Source organism: Thamnophis elegans, chromosome 5 (genome assembly GCF_009769535.1).
Source record: "Thamnophis elegans isolate rThaEle1 chromosome 5, rThaEle1.pri, whole genome shotgun sequence".
Lineage (NCBI taxonomy): Eukaryota > Metazoa > Chordata > Lepidosauria > Squamata > Colubridae > Thamnophis > Thamnophis elegans.
The window spans coordinates 40,108,330-40,128,950 of NC_045545.1; the positions used below are offsets into that span (position 1 = coordinate 40,108,330).

General features: G+C 38.4%; 1 protein-coding gene across 5 annotated transcripts in view; it reads right to left on the reverse strand.

The window, feature by feature from the left end:
* The window catches only part of MAST2 (microtubule associated serine/threonine kinase 2), a 272,437-nt gene that overhangs the window by 45,429 nt on the left and 206,387 nt on the right, over positions 1–20,621 (reverse strand). For all 5 annotated transcript variants that reach the window (XM_032217719.1, XM_032217718.1, XM_032217716.1 and 2 more), the window contains 6 exons: positions 17,649–17,724; positions 16,648–16,857; positions 8,649–8,750; positions 5,408–5,540; positions 3,024–3,091; positions 1,577–1,662 (listed from right to left, as the gene is read on the reverse strand). In XM_032217719.1, the coding sequence (XP_032073610.1) occupies positions 1,577–1,662; positions 3,024–3,091; positions 5,408–5,540; positions 8,649–8,750; positions 16,648–16,857; positions 17,649–17,724 (675 nt within the window). The remainder of the gene's footprint in view (positions 1–1,576; positions 1,663–3,023; positions 3,092–5,407; positions 5,541–8,648; positions 8,751–16,647; positions 16,858–17,648; positions 17,725–20,621) is intronic.

Here is a 20,621-nt window from a genome sequence, read left to right on the forward strand (position 1 = left end):
TTCTATAGTCAAATATTATTTTTATTTTTATCAACTCCCTGTGTATTAAGATTTTTTTAATACTCTTTTGCTTGACTCGGTATTCCTCTGAAAAAACTGGCCGCTTTCCTTTTTTTGAAATAGTCTTTCAGGTAGAGGTGTGCAGCCATTTAATCCAAAAGAGAAAAGGTACATCTAAAGCTCCTATCAGGACCTCCTTCAGCTGATAGGTACAGAAAATGTGTTCAATCAGATCCCTTCCAAAGGATCTTTTCTGCTTCAAATCTGAATAGCTACACATCCATATTTATTTGGGATTTGCAAAACATTCTGCATATAAACAATTCTGTAATCAGAACAGCTAGTTTAGGATGGTGTCAGCACAAGTCAAAACATTTTCTAGATATGGTCCTGCTGCTATCAGTTTAGGCTCAACATTTGGTAGAACTTTGTGGGGAAATAGCAGGAAGAGAAGAAGCAACTGGTACATCTAGAGAGCCATTCAGAAGCTAACTAATTATAGAGATTGGCAAGTGAGTTACAAAGGGAAAAATTGCAGCTTGACAATTGGACTCATTGATGGACTGGTGCATCTGCTTGATCAGGGGATAACTGATGTGCAAGTATTTAGTTGCCTGTTGCCTCAGAGGCAGCCTCCAGATCTCAATTCTATTTCTATTTTTTCCATTTGTAGTTTTAATTTTGATCCAAGATACTGTATTGAACAAGAGCTTTAATCATGAAATTCACACATGGAAGTGTGATCCTAGAGATATAGGGCTCATTTCCACCCCTTTTGTAATAATTGAGCAAGATTACTGTGGCACTTCCCAATAATGGTTTGTTTCACTCTAAAACAGCAGTGTGGGGGAGGGATGGCACTCTAATTTTCTCATCCTGTTACTCTCCTCCAAGGTTTCGGCAGAATCACCACAGGAACCAGCCTTATTCTACTGCAGAGCTATCACAAATTTCAAGAGTGGGAAGCATTTTAAAGTTAGAAAAGAGCCTACAGTTTCATTCCTATTGTCAGCTTCTGCTTTGCTGTTGCTTCAGCTGCCATAGAAACGGGGAGGGAGGGCATATTATTTGGGTGGGGTTACTTATTGTGCTGGAGGAAGATTCTGGAGATCTTTGGATGGACGTACTACGCATGCGTGGGTGTTTCCCGCCTGGGCTAACGGCACCGACATTCCATCTTCGTGATGTCTTTTGAAGTTATCTCACACCTGACACTTGAAGGACTTATGATTGGACTAGGCCTATGATGCCAGGGGGGAGTGGAATGGGCTATTCTATATATCAACTGCTTTCGCGCCTAATTAACCAGACTTTGCTATGCAACCGCTCTTTAGCCATTTTTAATTAGTAAAAGTACATTTGATTTTCTACAAATGAAATCTCGTGGTCTTCTTTCCTAATTATTAAATGGAGAGGTGCTGACAACTATAATTTGCAAAACAAATGGCATATACAATCTCTTCTGCAGCCATTTTAAAATATTAACATACAAATATTGGCATTCTCACATCATTAACCTATTTTTTAAAATCTCATTAAAAAAAAAAAAAATTCTAGTATAACTTATTAGTCTTACCCATATGCTCCATTACTGATTAATTTAATAGTTTCAAACTCTTCTTCTGATGGTGTTTTCTTAGATTGCACAGTTGCTCCCCGATTCTGAAAATAGCAAAAATAGCTTTCATTCCACTTTTAATCTATTCAATAGATAACTGATATTAACCATCAACTCAATTCTTCTTTGGATGTATAAATGAATAGAATATTATGATTTCATTGTGCTGCTAAAGTTACTTGTGATTTTTCTATCACTATCCTGACAATTTCCATAATAAAATTGGAAGAAGCTTGAAGCGGGCAACCTGAGTAAATGAACAGAGTGCTTGGTGAAATAAGGACTGCCCACTTGTGGATTGGATCCCTGGCCCTCCTAGTTGGTACAAACTGTGAAGGAGTAGATAAGGAACTGGATCTCAGTTCTAATGAATGCCTCCTTGCAAGATGAGCTAATACAACCATTCTTCAAAAAGGCACAGATAACCCAATTCCTTAAAGAAATAGGCTGAGACTCAACCTAAGAAAAATTAAATGACTGTTGATTCAGAAGTCAACAGAGTCCAGAACAGTAATACCTTTAGTGTTAAATGAGGTCACACTTCCTACAAAAAGATATGATGATGTGTGCATGTGTGCATGTGTGTTTGTGTGAGAGAGAGTGTGACAATAAGAGTAATTTCTCAAAATTCCAACCTAACGTGATTTTTTTATGAGCTGTGGTGGCGCAGTGGTTAGAATGCAATATTGCAAGTCAATTCTGCTGACTGCCAGTAGTTTGATCCTCACCAGGTCAAGGTTAACTCAGTCTTCCATCCTTCTGAGGTCAGTTAAATGAGGACCCAGATTGTGGGAAGCAATATGCTGATTCTGTAAACCATTTAGAGCAGGGGTGTCAAACTTGCGTCCCGCAAGTTTGACACCTGGTTTAGCAAAGGGGGGGGGGTCCCAATACGTCACAGTGATGCCACCGTGACAATGCAAGTTTGACACCCCTGACTTAGAGAGCGTTGTAAAGCACTACGAAGTGGTATATAAGACTAAGTGCTATTGCTATTTATCAAACAGAAATATGGCCACTCTAACAAATTTAATTTTCGATTCATTTTCTAAATATTTCCCATTATAAAACCCATTATATAAAATCAGACCAAAATAAATCACCAGAATTTTTCCATCTTTGTGCAATCCAATGGAAAAACAAACTGGATGTGGATGTGTATATTATACTAGCATGTATGTTGTAACAGCTTGTATGTTATAGAAAAGGTGGAAAAAATTCTGAAGTGCTTTAACTTGATCTGATTTTTTGCACTCAAAAATCTGGCATTTTAACAGGGGTGTGTAGAAACTCTATATCCACTGCAATTATCATTAGAAAAAATGTACATGTGCACAACTTAAACTTTGCTAATAACAGTGCAGAAATGTTTTTGTATTATGGAATGGAGCTGTTAAATCACTACCTTTCCTTCTGCAGAATCATCTGTCTCTGGAGTATCTGGACTATCACAACTATTCAACTGGGCCATTTCTAGAAAGAAAGGAAAAATATGCTTTTAAGATGTAACAGTATACCATCATTGGTATTCAAAGACTAATACACCTACTTCCTTATCTCATCTGCAGTCCTTCCTGTACAGCATGTGCGCGTGTGTGTGTACCTTTGAGTCAGCTTTGACACCTGGCAATTGCTGAACAATTCCCTACAGTTTTCTTGACAGCATTTTCAAAAGTAGTTTGCCACTGCCTGCCTTTTTCCTTGGCCTGAGAAACACTGACTAGTATAAAGAGTGGGAGAGCTTTTGCACGGGGTCTATATTGGATGCTGATGGGTCAAAAACAGTAGCACACAAGATTTTTCATACTGAGAATTTTTTGGCCAAACCAAAATGTCACATATGGTCACTGTAATTAACATATCGCTTAACTTAGTAACTATGGAAATATATCTCCTTAATATTGATAAGGTTATTCTGAATAATATATAGGATAGATTCTATATTTTCTCATAAGACTTTTTTATGTTTAAAATAAATAAGATGGTTATAATGTTCATTTTGGAAAAATCAAAGTCCTATATAGACTTTTTTTGCTCATTTTATATATTGTTTTTCCTTTCTATTTGTTTATTTTTTAATTTCAATGTTATTTCAGTCTATGAGTCATATGAAGCCTCAGCAAAATTCCAAGACAAAAATGAAAAATACCAAATACCATTTGCCATCTTCAGTACAAATTATTGTACTCTTGACACTACATTTTGCTGTAAATGTAGTGTAGTGACCTTCTCCTATAAAAAGCTAATTTATCCTTTCACTGTTTTCGTGTGCAATATTCAGAACAATTAGTCCGCAACATGTGCATTTCTATTTAATGCAGAAGATAATGTAGCAATGAAAGATATGATATGCATAGTCACTTTACACACAAAATTAGTGGGCTAATTCTAGAATTGAGCGTTCAAAAATAGACTAGCAATAAGAAATTCCAGATAGCTTATGATTAACACCAGGACTGATATAAATTGTTTAAAGTTAGTTTAGCAAGGAGGAGCTAAGCTCAATGTAAAGAAGTTATCAATTTTTTAAACTCTTTTTTCCAATATATTTTAGACTGTTTTTGTTAAAGATTTATACCGTGTATGGGTTCTGGGAAGTCGGGGGAGGGAAGGCTGGGGGGGGGTAGGGGGTAGGGGAGGAGGGAGGGAAGTTTGACGAGGGGTGTTAGACTTTAATGTAATATGATTGCACATGTATACTGTTTTTTCTTATTTTTTTCTTTAAAACTACGATATGTTAAGTATGGAAGTATAAATACTATCAACATAGATTGGAGTTTGCTCAGAAGCAGAAATACACCAATGAGAGGAAGAGTGGGAAAAAGAGGGGAGATGGGAAGAGAGGGAGGGGAGAGGGTGAGGGGGGAAGATGAGGAGGATAAGGAGGAGTGGAATGTAGAGAGAAAGATGGGAAGAGAGGGATAGGAGAGATGGTGAGGGGGGAGGATGAGGAGGATGAGGATAGGGAGGAGTGGAATGTAGGGAGAGGGGAAGGGGAAATAGAGTGGGAAGGGATGAGGGAGGGAAGATAGGAAGTAGGAGAGAGGTAGAAGAGGGAGGTGTATGGAGAGCAGAAGAGCTAATAATGGGTTTTTATTTTTATTTTTTGGGTGTTGATGACAAGAGGAACTGATGTGATCATTATTTGTTACTATATGATACTGGCTATGTATAGTGTACATGTGATTGTATGTTGTGAAAATGAAAATTAAAAAATATGTTATAAAAAAAAGAATAGACTAGCACAGTGTTTCTCAACCTCGGTGGCTTTAAGGACTCCTAGAATTCTGGGAGTTCAAAGCCATTCATCTTAAAGTCATTGAGAATGAGAAAAGTTGGCATACAGTATTCCCCTAGGAAAAGAAGTTGAAGTCCAATGGAGCCATCCTCATAGGAGGAAAGTGATAGAGAAAATATTTCCTTCCCATTTCACTTAGAGTTTGGGATTGTAAGTGTTGGGATTCTGTTTCCCCCGCATTGCAAATGCGGGGAAAACAGAAGACTCACCCTTTCCAGCCTATAGGACCACCTTTTGGTTAGAGTTCTGCTTTGTGCAATTTGGAGTGTGCAATATGTACTATTATATACTATATCATTAAAGTAATAATTAAAATGCATAGACACACTATATAATGTAATGGGACACCGTAATACTTATGGACATTCTTAACAGTTGATGTGCTCATTAGATTTTATGTGCTAGTTAATGTTTGTGAGAATGACTAAGATGCTTTGTGATATCCTACTCTTTTCTGCTTCATTATAGTTCTAAGAATACAATGCTCTCACCCTCCAAGGGATCCCTGGTAAGGCCCAGCTGGCATATAATATAACGAGGGATGTCACATTTAATTCCTCCCCCTTCTTTGGCATGGCCTTCAGCAGCCTCTAGCAGATGGTAGAACTCTTCAGGATCAAACTCCTAAAGCAAAAGAATACAAAGAGAATATTTAATCTGATTTCAAAAACAAATGCTTATAACTAAGTATATAAGTATAATTTATTTTAAGAAATATGAAAATAAAATGCATAGTTTAACTTAAATTTCTGTGAGATTCTAAATCCAGATTGAAAGATGATTTAAAGTTTATGACACAACTCATTACTGCTCTCAGGGCATAGTTGTGTTTTGGAAAAATGTAAATCCATAGATAAAAGATGATTCAGAATGATATTACTGAAACTTCTCATTAAGGCACCATAAGGGCAATGAAAGATTAGAACACAAAATTATGGAAACCATTTTTCTTATTTCTTAACTAAATTTATTTTTCTTATTTTATTTAGTCTTACAACTCTGCAGAGAGACGATTTTGCATTGCATAACTATAGAACAGATATGCAAAAGCATCATACCCTGCCTACTAAAATAGCTGGTTCATCAGAGAGGTCAAGAAGACTCATTTGACTGAGCTAAACTGAAACCAAGCTCAATGATTAATTTAAAAGTATTATGGGAATTGAAAGAATAGCCATATAAGGAGCAAGACAGCACATAACATGCAGTGTAATACTCCAATTTATGTTGTAAAGTACTTCTTCTATACAATTTAGGGAAATAGAAGAAATATTAAGCTATAGAAAATCAGAAAAATCCCTGATCTAAATTGGCCAATCATTCACTGCATTCTATGTAATAACGGTATAAAAAAGATGAAAATGGCTGATAGATTAATAACAGCTTGCACCCACTTCCGTTGTTCAGTTTATTTCTTCCCCCCATCTTTTAGCTTTATAGTTGAAAATTTATATTTTATAGTGTTTTACTCTTATTATATTCATACTGTTGCATTGCTTTATTCTTTTTAACATTAAGCTGCCCAGAGTCACCTTGTGATTGAGATGGGTGGCAAATAAATTCAACAACGAAAATAAAAATGTATTGTATTGTTTATATCGAATACGTAGAATGGTTTAAATATCACTAGAACATTTCCTGAAGTCACATGAATAATCTTAAGTATGCTACAGTACTAAAAATCAGTGACTTGAAAATTACAATGTAACTGTATTAAGCTGCTCTGTTTGGAAGTATTCCAGGATGCATTATATTATTATTTTGGCATTCAGCCACTTGGCACATAATGCGTGATCAGAAGGAAAGGATAATCCTTTTTTATTTCAAAAAGGCATATGTAATTGTAATTACATTTTGAATTTTTCATTGTACATTGTAGGAAGGATCTCTTTGATAAAAAATAATTTGCAATAATCAGTTAAAGACATTAAAATGTTCATCTCTTCATCAGCAGTACACAAAAACAAGAAGAATGAAACCAGATGATCTTTATTGTTATAGGAAATCAACAGTAATAACAGGAGCAAGCTGATGACTGATTAAATGAATAAATTTGGCATATGATACAATAAACTGAACTACAAAAACAATAAGTAAAACCCAAACAGTATTGACACAGTTAATTGCATATTTTGTGGTCCTGACACATCATTTGACGATAGTCACAACCAGCTTGACATTATCACTGTTAAATTTCAGCCTGTGTCTGCTTCCATTTTTCATCTTAAAACAATTTTGAGGCTAATTAATATCTTTCCACATCCCAGTTAATGATATATGCATGTAACTAAAAGTAGTTGCTTCAGCACAATTTTTATGAACAACCGTATACAGACTTAACATTCCTTTTAATAATTATAAGCAAAATATCATAATGACCTACTTTTAATTTAAATATGCTCTCAAAATTATACTTTCATATAAGAATTTTTGAAGGAATCCATGTAATATGCATGCACATTCGCAATCACACTTTGCAGAATTCCTGAAGCTTTTATTGATGTGTAGTTTAACATGTATCTTTCTTAAAAAGCTCCAGTTAAATCAAGTCAGTTCATTATCAGATGATACAGATTAATTATGATAAATTCTTATTTTATTATTTACCAACAGTAAAAAAACTGTACACATAATTTAAATAATTAACCTTTTAATTTTTTTTTTAAATCTTCCAGATAGCTCAGCAATTGATTTTTCAAAAATGATTTGAAATATACATTAGTGATCAACTGTTCAAAGAAAAAGAAAAAATCTACATCAGAAGAGTAACTCTTCGGCTGCAGTTCCATTAGTTTCAAATAGATAAAATAACTTTCAGTTCAAATATTACAAAGTTATCTGGGGAATTTAAGGCCTAAAGGTTTTCGAAGGATATGTAATGCTATAGTTTCCTTATGCATGAAATATATTATATGAATTTATAAAATTGAAATCATTTATCAATTGGATATATTAGACTAAGAATAATAAGATCCATGTTCAAATTCTCATTCGGTCTTGAAATTTAGAGGGTGACTTTGAGCTAGTCATGATTTCATAGCTGACCCTACTTTATGGAGTTGACTAGTCAACAAAGTACAAATGTGCGAGAACTGTATGTTGCAACATGAGCTTCCAGAAGAAGAGATGAATGGATGGATGATTTTGTGTCCAAAATCCAGGACCTACGACTCCCATGAATTGAAATTTGGCTACGTTTATAAAACATTAAATGGCATAAAATTATAATGAAGCATTCTATGAAATAATACAAAATGTCATAAAACACACCATTCTACAATCAACTGCCTTCTTCTATAGATACTGTATAAGTCACAATCAACATAGATTGACCCTAACCCTAACCCCAAAATTTGCATGACACTATTTTTCAAAACTGAACAACAGCTGCAATATCACAGTATAAACTCTGGGAACAGTGTTATTTATCAAGCTGTAAACAACGCGGAATTATGTTCCTTGATTTATAATCACTGCTATAATCTGTGAAATGACAATTAAGAAGTGGTAAGATCTATTTACTAGAAACCAAATGCAACAGAAGCAGGCCATTATTCATAAAACAACAGTCTTTTCGTAGAACAGTCTCTAGTTCTCTGATTTATGTAATCTGTTTGGAGACATATTTTCTGACACTCAATACTGGACATAGATTTTAAACTGTTGAGTGCATATATATGGTTCCTAGATTTTATTATCTTACAAAGCCCCTAAAAACTCTTGTGCGCTTACCAGACATTCAAGCAACCGTGCTGGCCGTGCAATGATGATCATCAACTTTTTTACCAGTTGGGTAACAAATGCCACATCAGAACTTTCTGACCGTTCGTGAGCCTAAGGAAAAGAATGTTGTATTATAATATGTACAAAGAATGGATCCTGCATATTTCCTCTCTGAAGTGAACATCAGTAGTTGTAATTATAACTAAAGCACGACACAACCACAATTACCATTATTCATGTTCTGTATTGGGAGAATCTTAAAAATAACATCAACTCGCACCCAGTATTGTAGAACCTTTTTTATAACATCCACTGGAAATCTAAAGATTTATTTTCCCGCAATTCATTATATGTAAAACTCTTTTCAGTGCCTTGTTACTATCCTAAAATGTTCATAAGAACATAAAAATGACTCTAATGCTTTTTATTAAAAGCATTAAAGACAAGTTTGTCTTAATAATAAGAAATTGGATTCAAACACCAACATTTTGGGGAACGTGTTTACTTGCTCAACTGTTTTACTTTATCATTTCAAAGTAATGAAGAACAGCAATAAAAATAAATAGTACTAAATAGTGAAGAACTATTTTAATAGAACATTAGCCACATAATTTAGTTTATTTCTTTATTAGGTTTAGGTTTTACATCTAAAGACAATTTTTAAAAAATATATATTCAATAAATAGTTTTGCACATGTCACAGGAATGCTTTATAGAGTTCCTACCTGGTGTAATATACATTTTTTTCAATCTAATAAATATACATAGATTTTGCAATTCATTTCACATAGGAAAAACATAATATTTTATTTGAATTATCTTCATTTGGAACTTATAAAAATGAACTGAATTTCAAATAACTTGAACTTTTATTTCCATTTAGCAAACATATTAATATTTTGGAAGAAACATTGTTTTAGACATTGAAAACTATTACCACTGTTCAGAACAAACTAGATTATGCATTATCAAATCATTTTCATTTCCTAGCAACCACATATTTTCCCTAATGATGATGTATCCCTAATCCCTAATTTTAAGTATCTTAATGATGTACTTGTTGCCACTGTAACTGAGTCTGTTATCCTCTTCTCTTTCCTTCCACCTTTCCCAACCATTACCGTGTTTTACAGGGTCTTATTTTTTTACCCACAAAATATGGCTTGGGCCTATTATGAGGGGAGGGTTTATTGTTTTAGGGTTGCCAAGCAGCTGCTCTCTTGTGAGCGGGCTCCCAAAGAGCCAGGCACAGCCTCATGGGTGAATGGCTGTGTTGTGCTGTGGCAGCAGCGCAACATAGCAGCCATGAAGCGATCATGCTCACGAGCAGCCACCCGGTAAACCTTCTTTCCAGCTGGGTACAGCGCCATTCACTGACCTAGGGGTATTGCCAAGCCGTGTGAGCGCCTGTTCGCTGCCACCCGGCTCCTGTGGCTTGGCACCTTCAAAATGCATGGCTGGAGAGGGGGGGTGCACCAGCAGCTGTTCCGCTCTCGCTCATGCACCTCCTAGCCTCACAATGCCCTGGCCCAGCTCTCCCTGAAGAGCCAGGACACCTCTGCTGCCGCCGCCACCACCACCATCCCAGCATGGCTTTTTCGGTGGCTTCCAAACCAAGTCTTCCAGCAGTGGCTGCTCTGGGCATATGCTCTATGGTTGTGGGCAAGCTGCCGGTAGAGCGTACAACCATAGAGTGTATTTCCAGAGCTGGGCCAGGGCATCGTGAGGCTGGGAGGCTGGGAGGAACAGCAGCTCACGCAACCCCCCCTCTCCAGCTGTGCAGAGCACCATTCACTGGCATTTCGAAGTTGCCAAGCAACAGGAGCCGGGCAGCAGCGAACAGGCGCTCACACGGCTTGGCGATACCCCTAGGTCAGTGAATGGCACTGTGCCCAGCTGGAAAGGGGGTTCGCCGGGTGGCTGCTCGTGAGCGTGGTTGCTTCATGGCTGTTGTGTTGCGCTGCTGCGACAGCGCAACACAACCGTTCGCCCATAAGGCTGTGCCCGGCTCTTTGGGAGCCCGGTTGCAAGAGAGCAGCCACCCAGCAACCCCCCTCTTCAGCTGGGCAGAACGCTGCTCAACAACCTAGTGGTATCCCGAAGGCGCCAAGCAACGCAATCACCTTTGCCTCCCCCCCAGTTGCCGCAGCTTGGCACCTTTGGGATACCACTAGGTTGGTTAAGTGGTGCTCTGACTGGACGGAGGTGGGGGGTTGTTCAGGGGGCTTATTTGCAGGGGAGGGCTTATATTTTTGCCCACCAGAAAAATGTTGCATGGCCTTATTATCAGGACATGTCGTATTTTTGGAGAAACATGGTAGAAACTTTTTTTGGTGTTGTGCTCTTTGCATAACATAAATGAAGAATGATAACTTGAGCTTGGTCAGGAGAGAACTCTGGATTGATATGATCAATAATCCTTTGGTTTGTTTTCTTGTTTGCTACTGTATTCTCAGGGATCTTCTTTGGCACCAAAGTATAAAGACATCAATATTCTTCCTATGCTACTCCTTTAAAATCCAACTTCATTTCCATAGAGTATCACAGGAAATACATAGCACAATGCTGATCTTTGTAGGCATAGACATATCATGACATTTGAATACCTTTTTCAAGACCTTCTTAGCTGCTCTATCAAGTCCTACTCTGCACCATATTTGTTCAGTATGTTTCCTTACTGTTGACACCTGATCTTAGAAAGCAGAAGCTATCCACCATTTCAATATCTTCATTGTCAATTCTATGGCTGATTGTTCTAAGTAAATCTTTTTTTCTTAAAAATCTGGATATTAAACAAGGTAACTTTAAACAGTACTATAAAGCAGTAATCTCAAACGTTTTTTGCTTTTTTTTAAAAAGTGTTTTTAAATTATTATTCTATTTTATATTGATAAAAAAATCAAGAAAACCCACATCATTTATTTAAAACATTAATAGTTAGCTAGATGAAAAATAATTGAATACTGCAAAAAAAAAAAAATAGAAATGAAGCACAATTTATAGCTGTCATTCATCCAAAATAACTCAACTGCAGTTTAAGGACATTTAATAATATCACTATGATTTGTTTTAATTCCTCACAAATCAATCTGCATTTCAAATATTTTACTAAAAATATATCCTACTTTTCCTGCATCTTGAAGGTACTGATTATATGCCAAACAGGTGTCCGCCATTTGCTTCAACATGATGCATGCTACCCAATTAATACTTCCCAAGATTATATATTTGCCTGAAGGTTGTAAGTCACATTACAGATCCCACCCAACCTCACTTTGGAAGGAGGGGAGAAAAAGAATTATTGACTCTAGCTGCTCCCAATTTCAATGACATTCTGGAGGCAGAAATGGGTAAATTATAAAATTATTCCTTTATGTGAAAGACTCATCTGTCACTAATTGTACTCACTGGGGCATGAAATTACAATCGCTCTTCTCCCTAGAACAGTGATATTCCACTCACAACTTTCTCATTGAGCTAATACACTGATACAGTCTAATGCAGCTGAGTTCTAGAAATAAGAACCGATATTTCCTGGTTAAAACCCTTCTAAGAATCGTAGTTCTAATCAGGATTTCTTGTTAAGTAGAAACTAGGCATATGAAGGCTAAGACGAAAAAAGCCAAAGAAACTGAAGACATTTTTAAAGTATTTTTTTTTTAAGAAAACATTTTGGAAAGATGTTTAAAAAACCCTCCAGTCAAATGTTTTCTTTAAAAATTAATGGAATAAGTCAAGGAGCTCAAACATGCTGTCTATCAATATAAAGACTTTTTATTTAGAGCATTATGGTGCTACAATTCCTGTACAGAGAATAAATAGTGTAGTACAGCTCCCAGAAGTAATAACAAGATGCAGTTTTTCCCAGAGTCCTCTAATTTCATGAGACAAATAATAAAGGGCTTCATTTGCTAAGTATTAAATACTTATGTCATTTCAAAAACTTTTTAAAAGTGTATTTTCTTGAAAAATATGTATCCAACATTATAATTATAATTATAAGATATAGTAACTTGTTGCAATGCATAACTTGCATTGAAACAGCAAAGCAAACTTAAATCAGTAAAAGATGTAATAAAAATAAATGTCGAACGAAATTCAATGTTTCCAAAATACTGAATTTGGAGTTTTAGATTTGGAAATGTTATATCTGTATTATAACAGGAATTGTGGTAATCTTCAACTTACAACCATTTGTTTACTGAGCGTTCGAAGACACAACAGTATTGAAAAAATGACTTATGACAAGTTTTCAGACTTACAACTGTTGCAGCATCTCCACAATCAAAATTCAGCCACTTGAAAACTGGCATGCATTCATGATATAACTGTACTGCCTGAGGGTCATATGATCACCATTTATAAACTTCCCAGCTAGCTTCCACCAAGCAAAGTCAATGGGGAAAGCCCACTGAAAACACATCTCATGCCACTCTTACAGCTCTTCTATCCTCAAGAGCAGGGAAGTCTCATTTCAGCAGAGAAATCAGAGTTAGAATCTGGATGTAGAGACCCTATGTAGTTGTCTTTGCATGGTCTTGCCCGGTTGTCTGGAAAAGGTTTGAACCTGATGAAGTGAAACCGCTTCTTAGAGCTGAGTTCAGCCACTGGTCAATATTCCCTCTAATTTTTTTTCAGTGTGTGCGGAAAAGTATAGTGTTTGAGCGACACATTTTCATGCCTGAGCATCTGAATTTTTTTCACAGATGTCACCCAAGACAACAATGAAATCAGTGTTATTTGAAATTCAAAGTTATGTTTATTCAAGGTACCCACTTAATTAAAAGTATTATATAATATATTATATAATATATATAGTAAATTGAGGACTACTTGTATTCAAGTTCAATGGATGACTTTCTACGGGGAAAGGATCAAAACTTTCCTCTATCTACATTTCCCATACTATGAATTACTTTATATGCTTTATACTTCCCCCCCTTACTATCCAATAGTCTGCAGTGATATTAGCAAGTTATGAATAAATTACCCATTGATATAGATTAGCAATTGGGGTATATAAACCTATTATTTATTGAGTTGCATGTATACAACATTTATATATTGGCTGGCTGTAAACTATATTTAACCATTTGTTTTTATATAATGATCCAAGAACTGGAACTATTTGCTGTATCAATGCTAGGGTTGGTAACACCTAGCTGACCATGGCTGATCCTCCAAAAACTAGTAGACTCTTTACTGTTGCCAAAACAATCTACATGGAGGTTAGGCCAATTTGAACTTGCTAAAGAAATCTGATCAGTCACCTTTGAGAGGATGAACCAACAGAAAAGAAAGTTGGTTTTCAATATATTAAATGGCTCATTTAATATACAGCCCTTTCATACGCAAATAGTATAATAATGCATGGAATGTGTGATGATTTGTAAGTACTAATTTTCAGACGTAAAAATACAAAGATGCATAAAAGATGCGAAACAATACCGTAGGTTAGTTTTCTGTTTCCTGAAAATTATCCCTTTCTTCTCTTGTGCCGTTGGTAAAAAAACAGAAGACTAATTCAAAGCATTTAAAAAGAAAATACATAATGACAGCATGCAAGTGTCACCAAAAGCCTCCCCGACAGATAAGGGAAAGAGGTATATGACCCTACACTTTCAGAATCAACCAGAAAGAAATTCCCTCCCAGACTAAACATGTTTGTGTGTGTGTGTGTGTGTGTGTGTGTGTGTTGCGGCTATACTTTGCAATAGATAAGTGCAACAGACCAATTGGGATTCTGAAATTCAACTGCTTCCCCCAAGGCAGAGTGCTCTAATGTGCTTCCAGCAGCCCTTTGGGGCCGGTGGTCCTGTTCACGGTTATCACAAGGAAGCTCCGCTCCGTTAAGTGGAGATTACTTTCAGGAAAACAATTCGCGGACTCGCCACCTGCCTTACGCACTCAGAGCTTCAAAAACAAGTCCCGGATAGACGCCAATAAGCGACGGGGGCTGCAGGTTCCGGGAGATTGAAGCACTCCGCTCTCCCCTCAGGGAAAGAGGAGGCAACCACCAGGAACAGCCCCAGCGCCCGCCAAACCACACAGCAAAAAGGATGTGACGCACCCATCCGAACTAAGGCACGAGCCGCCACCGCCGCAATTCCCTCTCCACCGCCGCCTCCCTCCTGTCCATCACACATTTCCTTCTGCGGAGGCCGAATCTACCCCCAAGACGCTCCTGCCTTTTATTCATAACTGCTGTTGCTGGTGGTGGCGGCGGGGGAGGATTTTTACCTGCCGAGCTTGTCAATTCCTCTCGGTCCTGAATTGCATGGCGTCATGTCGGCTTCATTGCTCGCCCCGGCTGGGCAGTTTCGTTTTGGGGGAGGAAGGTGGCTGGTAGAACCGAGGATTTATCATGCTAAAAAACACTGCGCGGCAGTTGGAAACTGCTGCATGGCATTTTCTTGACACGTGCGTGGCTGCGCAGCCGCACAGCTTAGAGGGAAGCGTGCCATTGGTGTTTTAGATCCCTCTTCCTTCTGGTTAATTCAGTCTCCTGATAGGTGACAGGTGATTGAGTCCATCCAATGGTGAATGCTTCTCTAAAGGAGGACGTCGCTGCATCTGCCTCGATAGAGACAACTGTCTGCACTTTCTTAAGAAGCCATCACTGGCCATCACCAACAGATCTGAACAATTTTCATCCAGTCTTCAATCTTCCCTTTTTAGAGCAAGTGATTAATCTATAGCTCCCGGGAGAAACAGATCCTCTGAACTCCTTTCAATTAGGATTCAAGTCTGATTGAGATAGCATTGATCACACTGGTTAATGACTTTTGGCAAGCTCAGCATACAGCGGTATAGCCATCCTGGTCCACCTTGATCTCTCATCAGCTTTTGATACCATCAAACATGGTTATCATTTTGGACCAACTTAATGGACTGACAGGCAGTGTTATGGTGATTCTCCTCCTTTCTCCGAGGCAATTCCAATCAAAATTCATAGGGAAAGAAAAGATGGAGCTTGAGATCCCTGCTTTGTGAAGTACTCTCTCACTACTCTTTTTTAACATTACATGAAACCACTGGGTGAGGTCATTCATCAGCACAGAAATTATTGTATTATTGTATGCTGATGACATCCAGTTGTGCAACTCAGCACTGGGTCAATGAGGTCAAGGCTTTTTTCCCCCTTTCCCCGCATCTGGAGATCTAGACGTTTGGAGCAGAAGAACAGATTTTGGCAAGACCAAGATTTTCCATCTTTAACTCTGCACAGGGAATCATACTTTCTCAATCAGAGTTGGTGTGCAATTCCTAAATACACAACTCCTGCTTAAAGAGCAAGTAGCAGCCATAGCCTTTTGCATAAGTTCATCTTGAGTACCAACTGTACCCACTCCTGGACCAAGGAGCCAATTAATATGATATATTTATGCACAATTTAATCCCTGAAATTTTATCTCTTGCTTTTCTGATCCAACAGACACTTGGCTTGTCTTTTGACAGAATTCTGTAAGCTGAGAACTGTTAGCTCCAGCCATTATCAACAAACTGTGTTTTAGAAAATGCATGAAAGCCAAGCACAATTTAATTGTAATTGATTTGATATGGGATTAATTTCAGTGAGAATTTCAGCTTTGAATCTTCCACTTGAAACCGTAAGGACATTAATTTTATTACCACATTATGGACTATGACCTATTAAAGCATCATACAATAATAAACATATGCATCTTTAAAACTGTTTTTTCTACAATGTCTATCTTTCCATAAACTATTAAATTTCAATTCATATAGCTTAATTGTGCACATTCTATAATATTTAAACCTATAATATGTAAAGATGAATTAGGGAGCAAAAGACTTCATGATGATGAATCTAGGATTGTACAGGTTTGTACTTGATTTACAAGAATTTACAGAATTATGATTGTAAGCTGTGGTAGTGGTCAAGAGGGTCGCCTCGTCTAAGGGTACTGGACTTTAATTTCTATAATTCTAAATTAACAAGCTCCAACATTTTTGAAAAGGTTAAATCATTTGTTGACATACTTACATCCTGAAGTAATTTTTCAAGATTTTCCTGCAGTTCATAAAAGTACCGAGAAGTAATAAGTCCTTCACGTGATTTATCCAGGCAGTCTCTGGCCAACTCAATAATTTGATGATGAATAAAGCTTAGGACCCCATCTGCTAATTGCAACACATTTTCAGGTGCACTCGATGCAATCAATTCAGCCAGCCGTTCCTCCATCTGGGCTGTGGCCTAAAGATGGGTCAAATAATTAGTGACATTTTGTTATAAATCAATCAACATATAAGCTTAATTAAATTATTCATACCTAATTAATGGCCTTTATTGGAGTATTTAAGGATTTTGCCTATAGAAAATAAATAAACTTTGTTCTCTCTTATCAATGTAAACATTCATATTAAATTTATTGATATTATATTCTATAATTATAACTTACAGATAAAAAACATCATTTCAGAAAAGTTTAAACTCCATATAGTTTGAGAGAGCTATAATGGGAGTGCATGTAATTTTTATTTTTTACAGACTGCATAGTGGATCTTTCATTTATTTTAGCATCCTATCTTGCTAAGAATGGAAAAGTTTGACTTCAAATTTTAAACTTAAAGAGTTTTTAAAAAGATAGGATCAGGAATTATACACATATTTCATCTTTCGAATAGACTTTAGGAGACATCTTTCAACCATCTAATACTACTTATGTACCAAATAAAATCCAATTTATATTTTGGCACACATTGTGATTCTTAACTGGCAGTCTATTGCAAATACATTTTAAACAGGGGCCAACTCCAGTCCATCTTTTTTGATGAAGATACTTTCGTAACTTAAATATTTATAACTATTTTGTAAACCTTCAATTTGCTTAAATAATTCCAATGTGGATTTTCATTGTACTATTATTGCCTTAACTTTGTATAAAGAATAGGTTCTTTATATCGTACATTTTTTATCTCATATATTATTATTCCTACTAAGTGGATCTTAAAAAAAACCTCAGACTATTCAGAGTACCTTCTTACCTTTGGAAATCTTTCTTTGTATACATGGTTCATCATCACTATTTCACTATCAAAAGACACTGGAGAACGACCAGGGCTAAAAAAAAAAGTGTGAGGAGTAAAGCATTGTAACGTAAGGCAGTATGACTATTTGAGTATACCATCCACTTTAATGTGATAATATATTTCATAAACCAATTAACAGCATAAACTCTGTGTGCATAATTACTATGTAATACTTTGGCTTTAATTCACAAGACATGTTTTGAAATATATAGAAGTCAAATTGCAGCATTCTTCTCAGAATCATAAAAATAGCCACTTCTTTTTTTGGATCATACAGTTGTTGTGGTTGAAATTTCTTCATTGAAAGATACAGTGCACTAATGTGTCAATTATTTTTTTACTTCCAAGCCAAGTGGTCAAGAAAATGAAATCAAAGTCACCTAGCTTGCATGCCTAAAGAATGACCAGAGTCTGGGTCTTTCTGCTCCTATCACATTAGCTCTCACAAGTAGATAATAAGTTAATATAAGTTTTACGAAAGCAGTTCATGTATAAAATCCACTGTTGCTAAATTTCTTTCCAAGGCATTCTAGTCAATATGGACAGATCAGCAATATGTAATTCTCCCTTAGAACAAAAAAAAGTGATTTAGGATCTAATATAAAGATATTTCTGTTAGACATCTTTTAATCTTTCCCAGGCCTGGGGATAGTATAGTATGTTTGTACAGCCCCTATTGTATTTTTATTGCATTTTTACTGGTATGATTGTTTTCACTCCGATTGACTTCTGCCAGACAAGCCTCCATTTGATGAATTATGGAGCAATTAATTGCTGAAAATAGGCAAATGGTGTAACAAATCGTGGTGTTGTCGGACCAAATTACGCAGTTGCAGAGAGCTGCAAAAAACCCCAGCCAAGGAGGAAGTGCCCAGTAGCCATGCCAGACAAATACGATGGGAGTCTGGCCATGTTTGCCGCGTTTCTGGGACAATGCCAGCTGTTCCTGAGTTTGAGAACGGAGGACTTTCCCACTGACCGGACGAAGGTGGGATTCATTATCAGTTTGCTCTCAGGCACAGCTGCCTGTTGGGCTACCCCCTTGTTAATTCAGCAGAGCCCTTTGTTGGATGACTTCCAGGGCTTTTGTCAGTACTTCAAATGGATATTTGAAGATCCTATCAAGGGGGAAACATCAGCTAGAAGTCTGAAGTCATTGCAGCACGGGAGTGGTTCATTGCAGGACTATGTTAGTGAATTCAGGCTGCGTAGCCAGGATTCCACGTGGAATGAACCAGCTTTAATGGACACGTTCCAGGATGGATTGTCTGAGGCCTTGCAGGATGAACTGGCAACGGTGGACAGGCCACCGACGTTTGATGCGTTGGTTCACTTGTGCCTCCAGATAGATGCCCGGCTGCAGAGGCGAAGGCCTCGCCGTGCATTCTAGGAGACCACCAGCATGCCAGTTCAGCAAGAGACTGCAGTGGACTGGGAGGAGCCCATGGAGCTGGGTGCTGTCAGACCTAGAGTGTCACGTACTGAGATGGACAGACGATGTGCTGAGGGATTGTGCTTCTACTGTGGGGATCTTGGACACTTGGCAGGGAGTTGCCCCAAGAAGAACAAAAGGGTTGTGCGGACTGCAGCCGTCCCTCAGCAACGCACTATCATGTCGGACAACCAGCACGTTTGTGTGGCCGTGATACCCCGTTCGCACAAGGTAGCGTGCATTCGGGGTGTGTGGAATCCCAGGGCGGATGCCCTACTTAGTAAAGTAGAGAACTCTGACCCTGCGAACTCATTTCCACCTCGCAACTGTTCTACCTGTTGCATCCTGCGCTGCCATTTGTCATCCCGTGAACATGCAGTCTCTGATACGGGATGCGCAGCGGGGTGACGATGGAGTGGAGCGATGAAAGGCGGAAGTAGGGCCGGTGTCCCCCCATGGACTTTGGAAGGGGATCTTTTGAAGTATTGGGGCCGGCTCTATGTTCCCGCAGGGCACATCCGTCGACGGGTGCTCTCGCAGGTTCATTGTGCTTCTGCATCGAGACATTGGGGTTTTTTCAGGACGTTGCGCCTGGCCTCCCATCAATTTTGGTGGCCCCATCTGAGAAATGACGTCCGGAGGTGCATGGAGACATGTGCCCAGTGCCAATGGACCAGGTCTGCAAGGAGAGCTCCGCCAAGATTTCAGCCTTTGTCGACTCCAGTCCCCGCAGCATTGGACTTTGTTTCTAGGTTCCCGGCGGGGTACCAGTGTCTTGGACTGTGTTCCGTGGAGGCCGTCACCAACCCTCCTGGGCCGCACCCCGATCGTCGGAACCGGGGGAAGGGCCCTGTGGGAGGGGAGTGTGTGGTGGCTCGGCAGGAATCGGTGGAGCTGCCGCCAGACTCCGACGGTGAGAGGTCATGTGGGTTGGCCTTGGAGGAGGTGGAGGACCCTGGACAGGGTGTTAGGGCTTGGCCGGACCTGTTGGAGTGGCCGCCAGACTCTGATAGTACGGGGGCTGGTGGGTCGGCCATGGAGAGGGTGGAGGACCCTGGACAGGGTGTCGACACCGTGAAGGGCGGAAGGAGACGTGGTGGCCACCGGATACCTGGGGAGTCTTGGCTCAAGGGGATTGTTCCTGCAGGTATTGGGGAATCATGACAGAGGAACCACAGGAAATCAGTGCGGACCATATTATGGACAACCCATTCCGACTGCATCCAGACCATCAGACCCGGGGAAAGATCCTGCGGTGGGGGATAGTGTTGTGACTCAGCAGAAGTTTGCTGTGAGTTGAGTCGGGATGCAGGAATAACAATGCAGCTGGGGTTCGTTAGTGTAGTCTTCTGGAGATAAAAGGACTGATGGTGCCACGCCTTGGTTGTAGAAGTCAACGTTCATCGTTCGTTCGTGGTTCATCGTGCATCAGTCGTGGTTTGTTTGTGAGAGGCACTTGGATAAGTGATTTGCTTTCTGTAACCCTGATTCAAAGA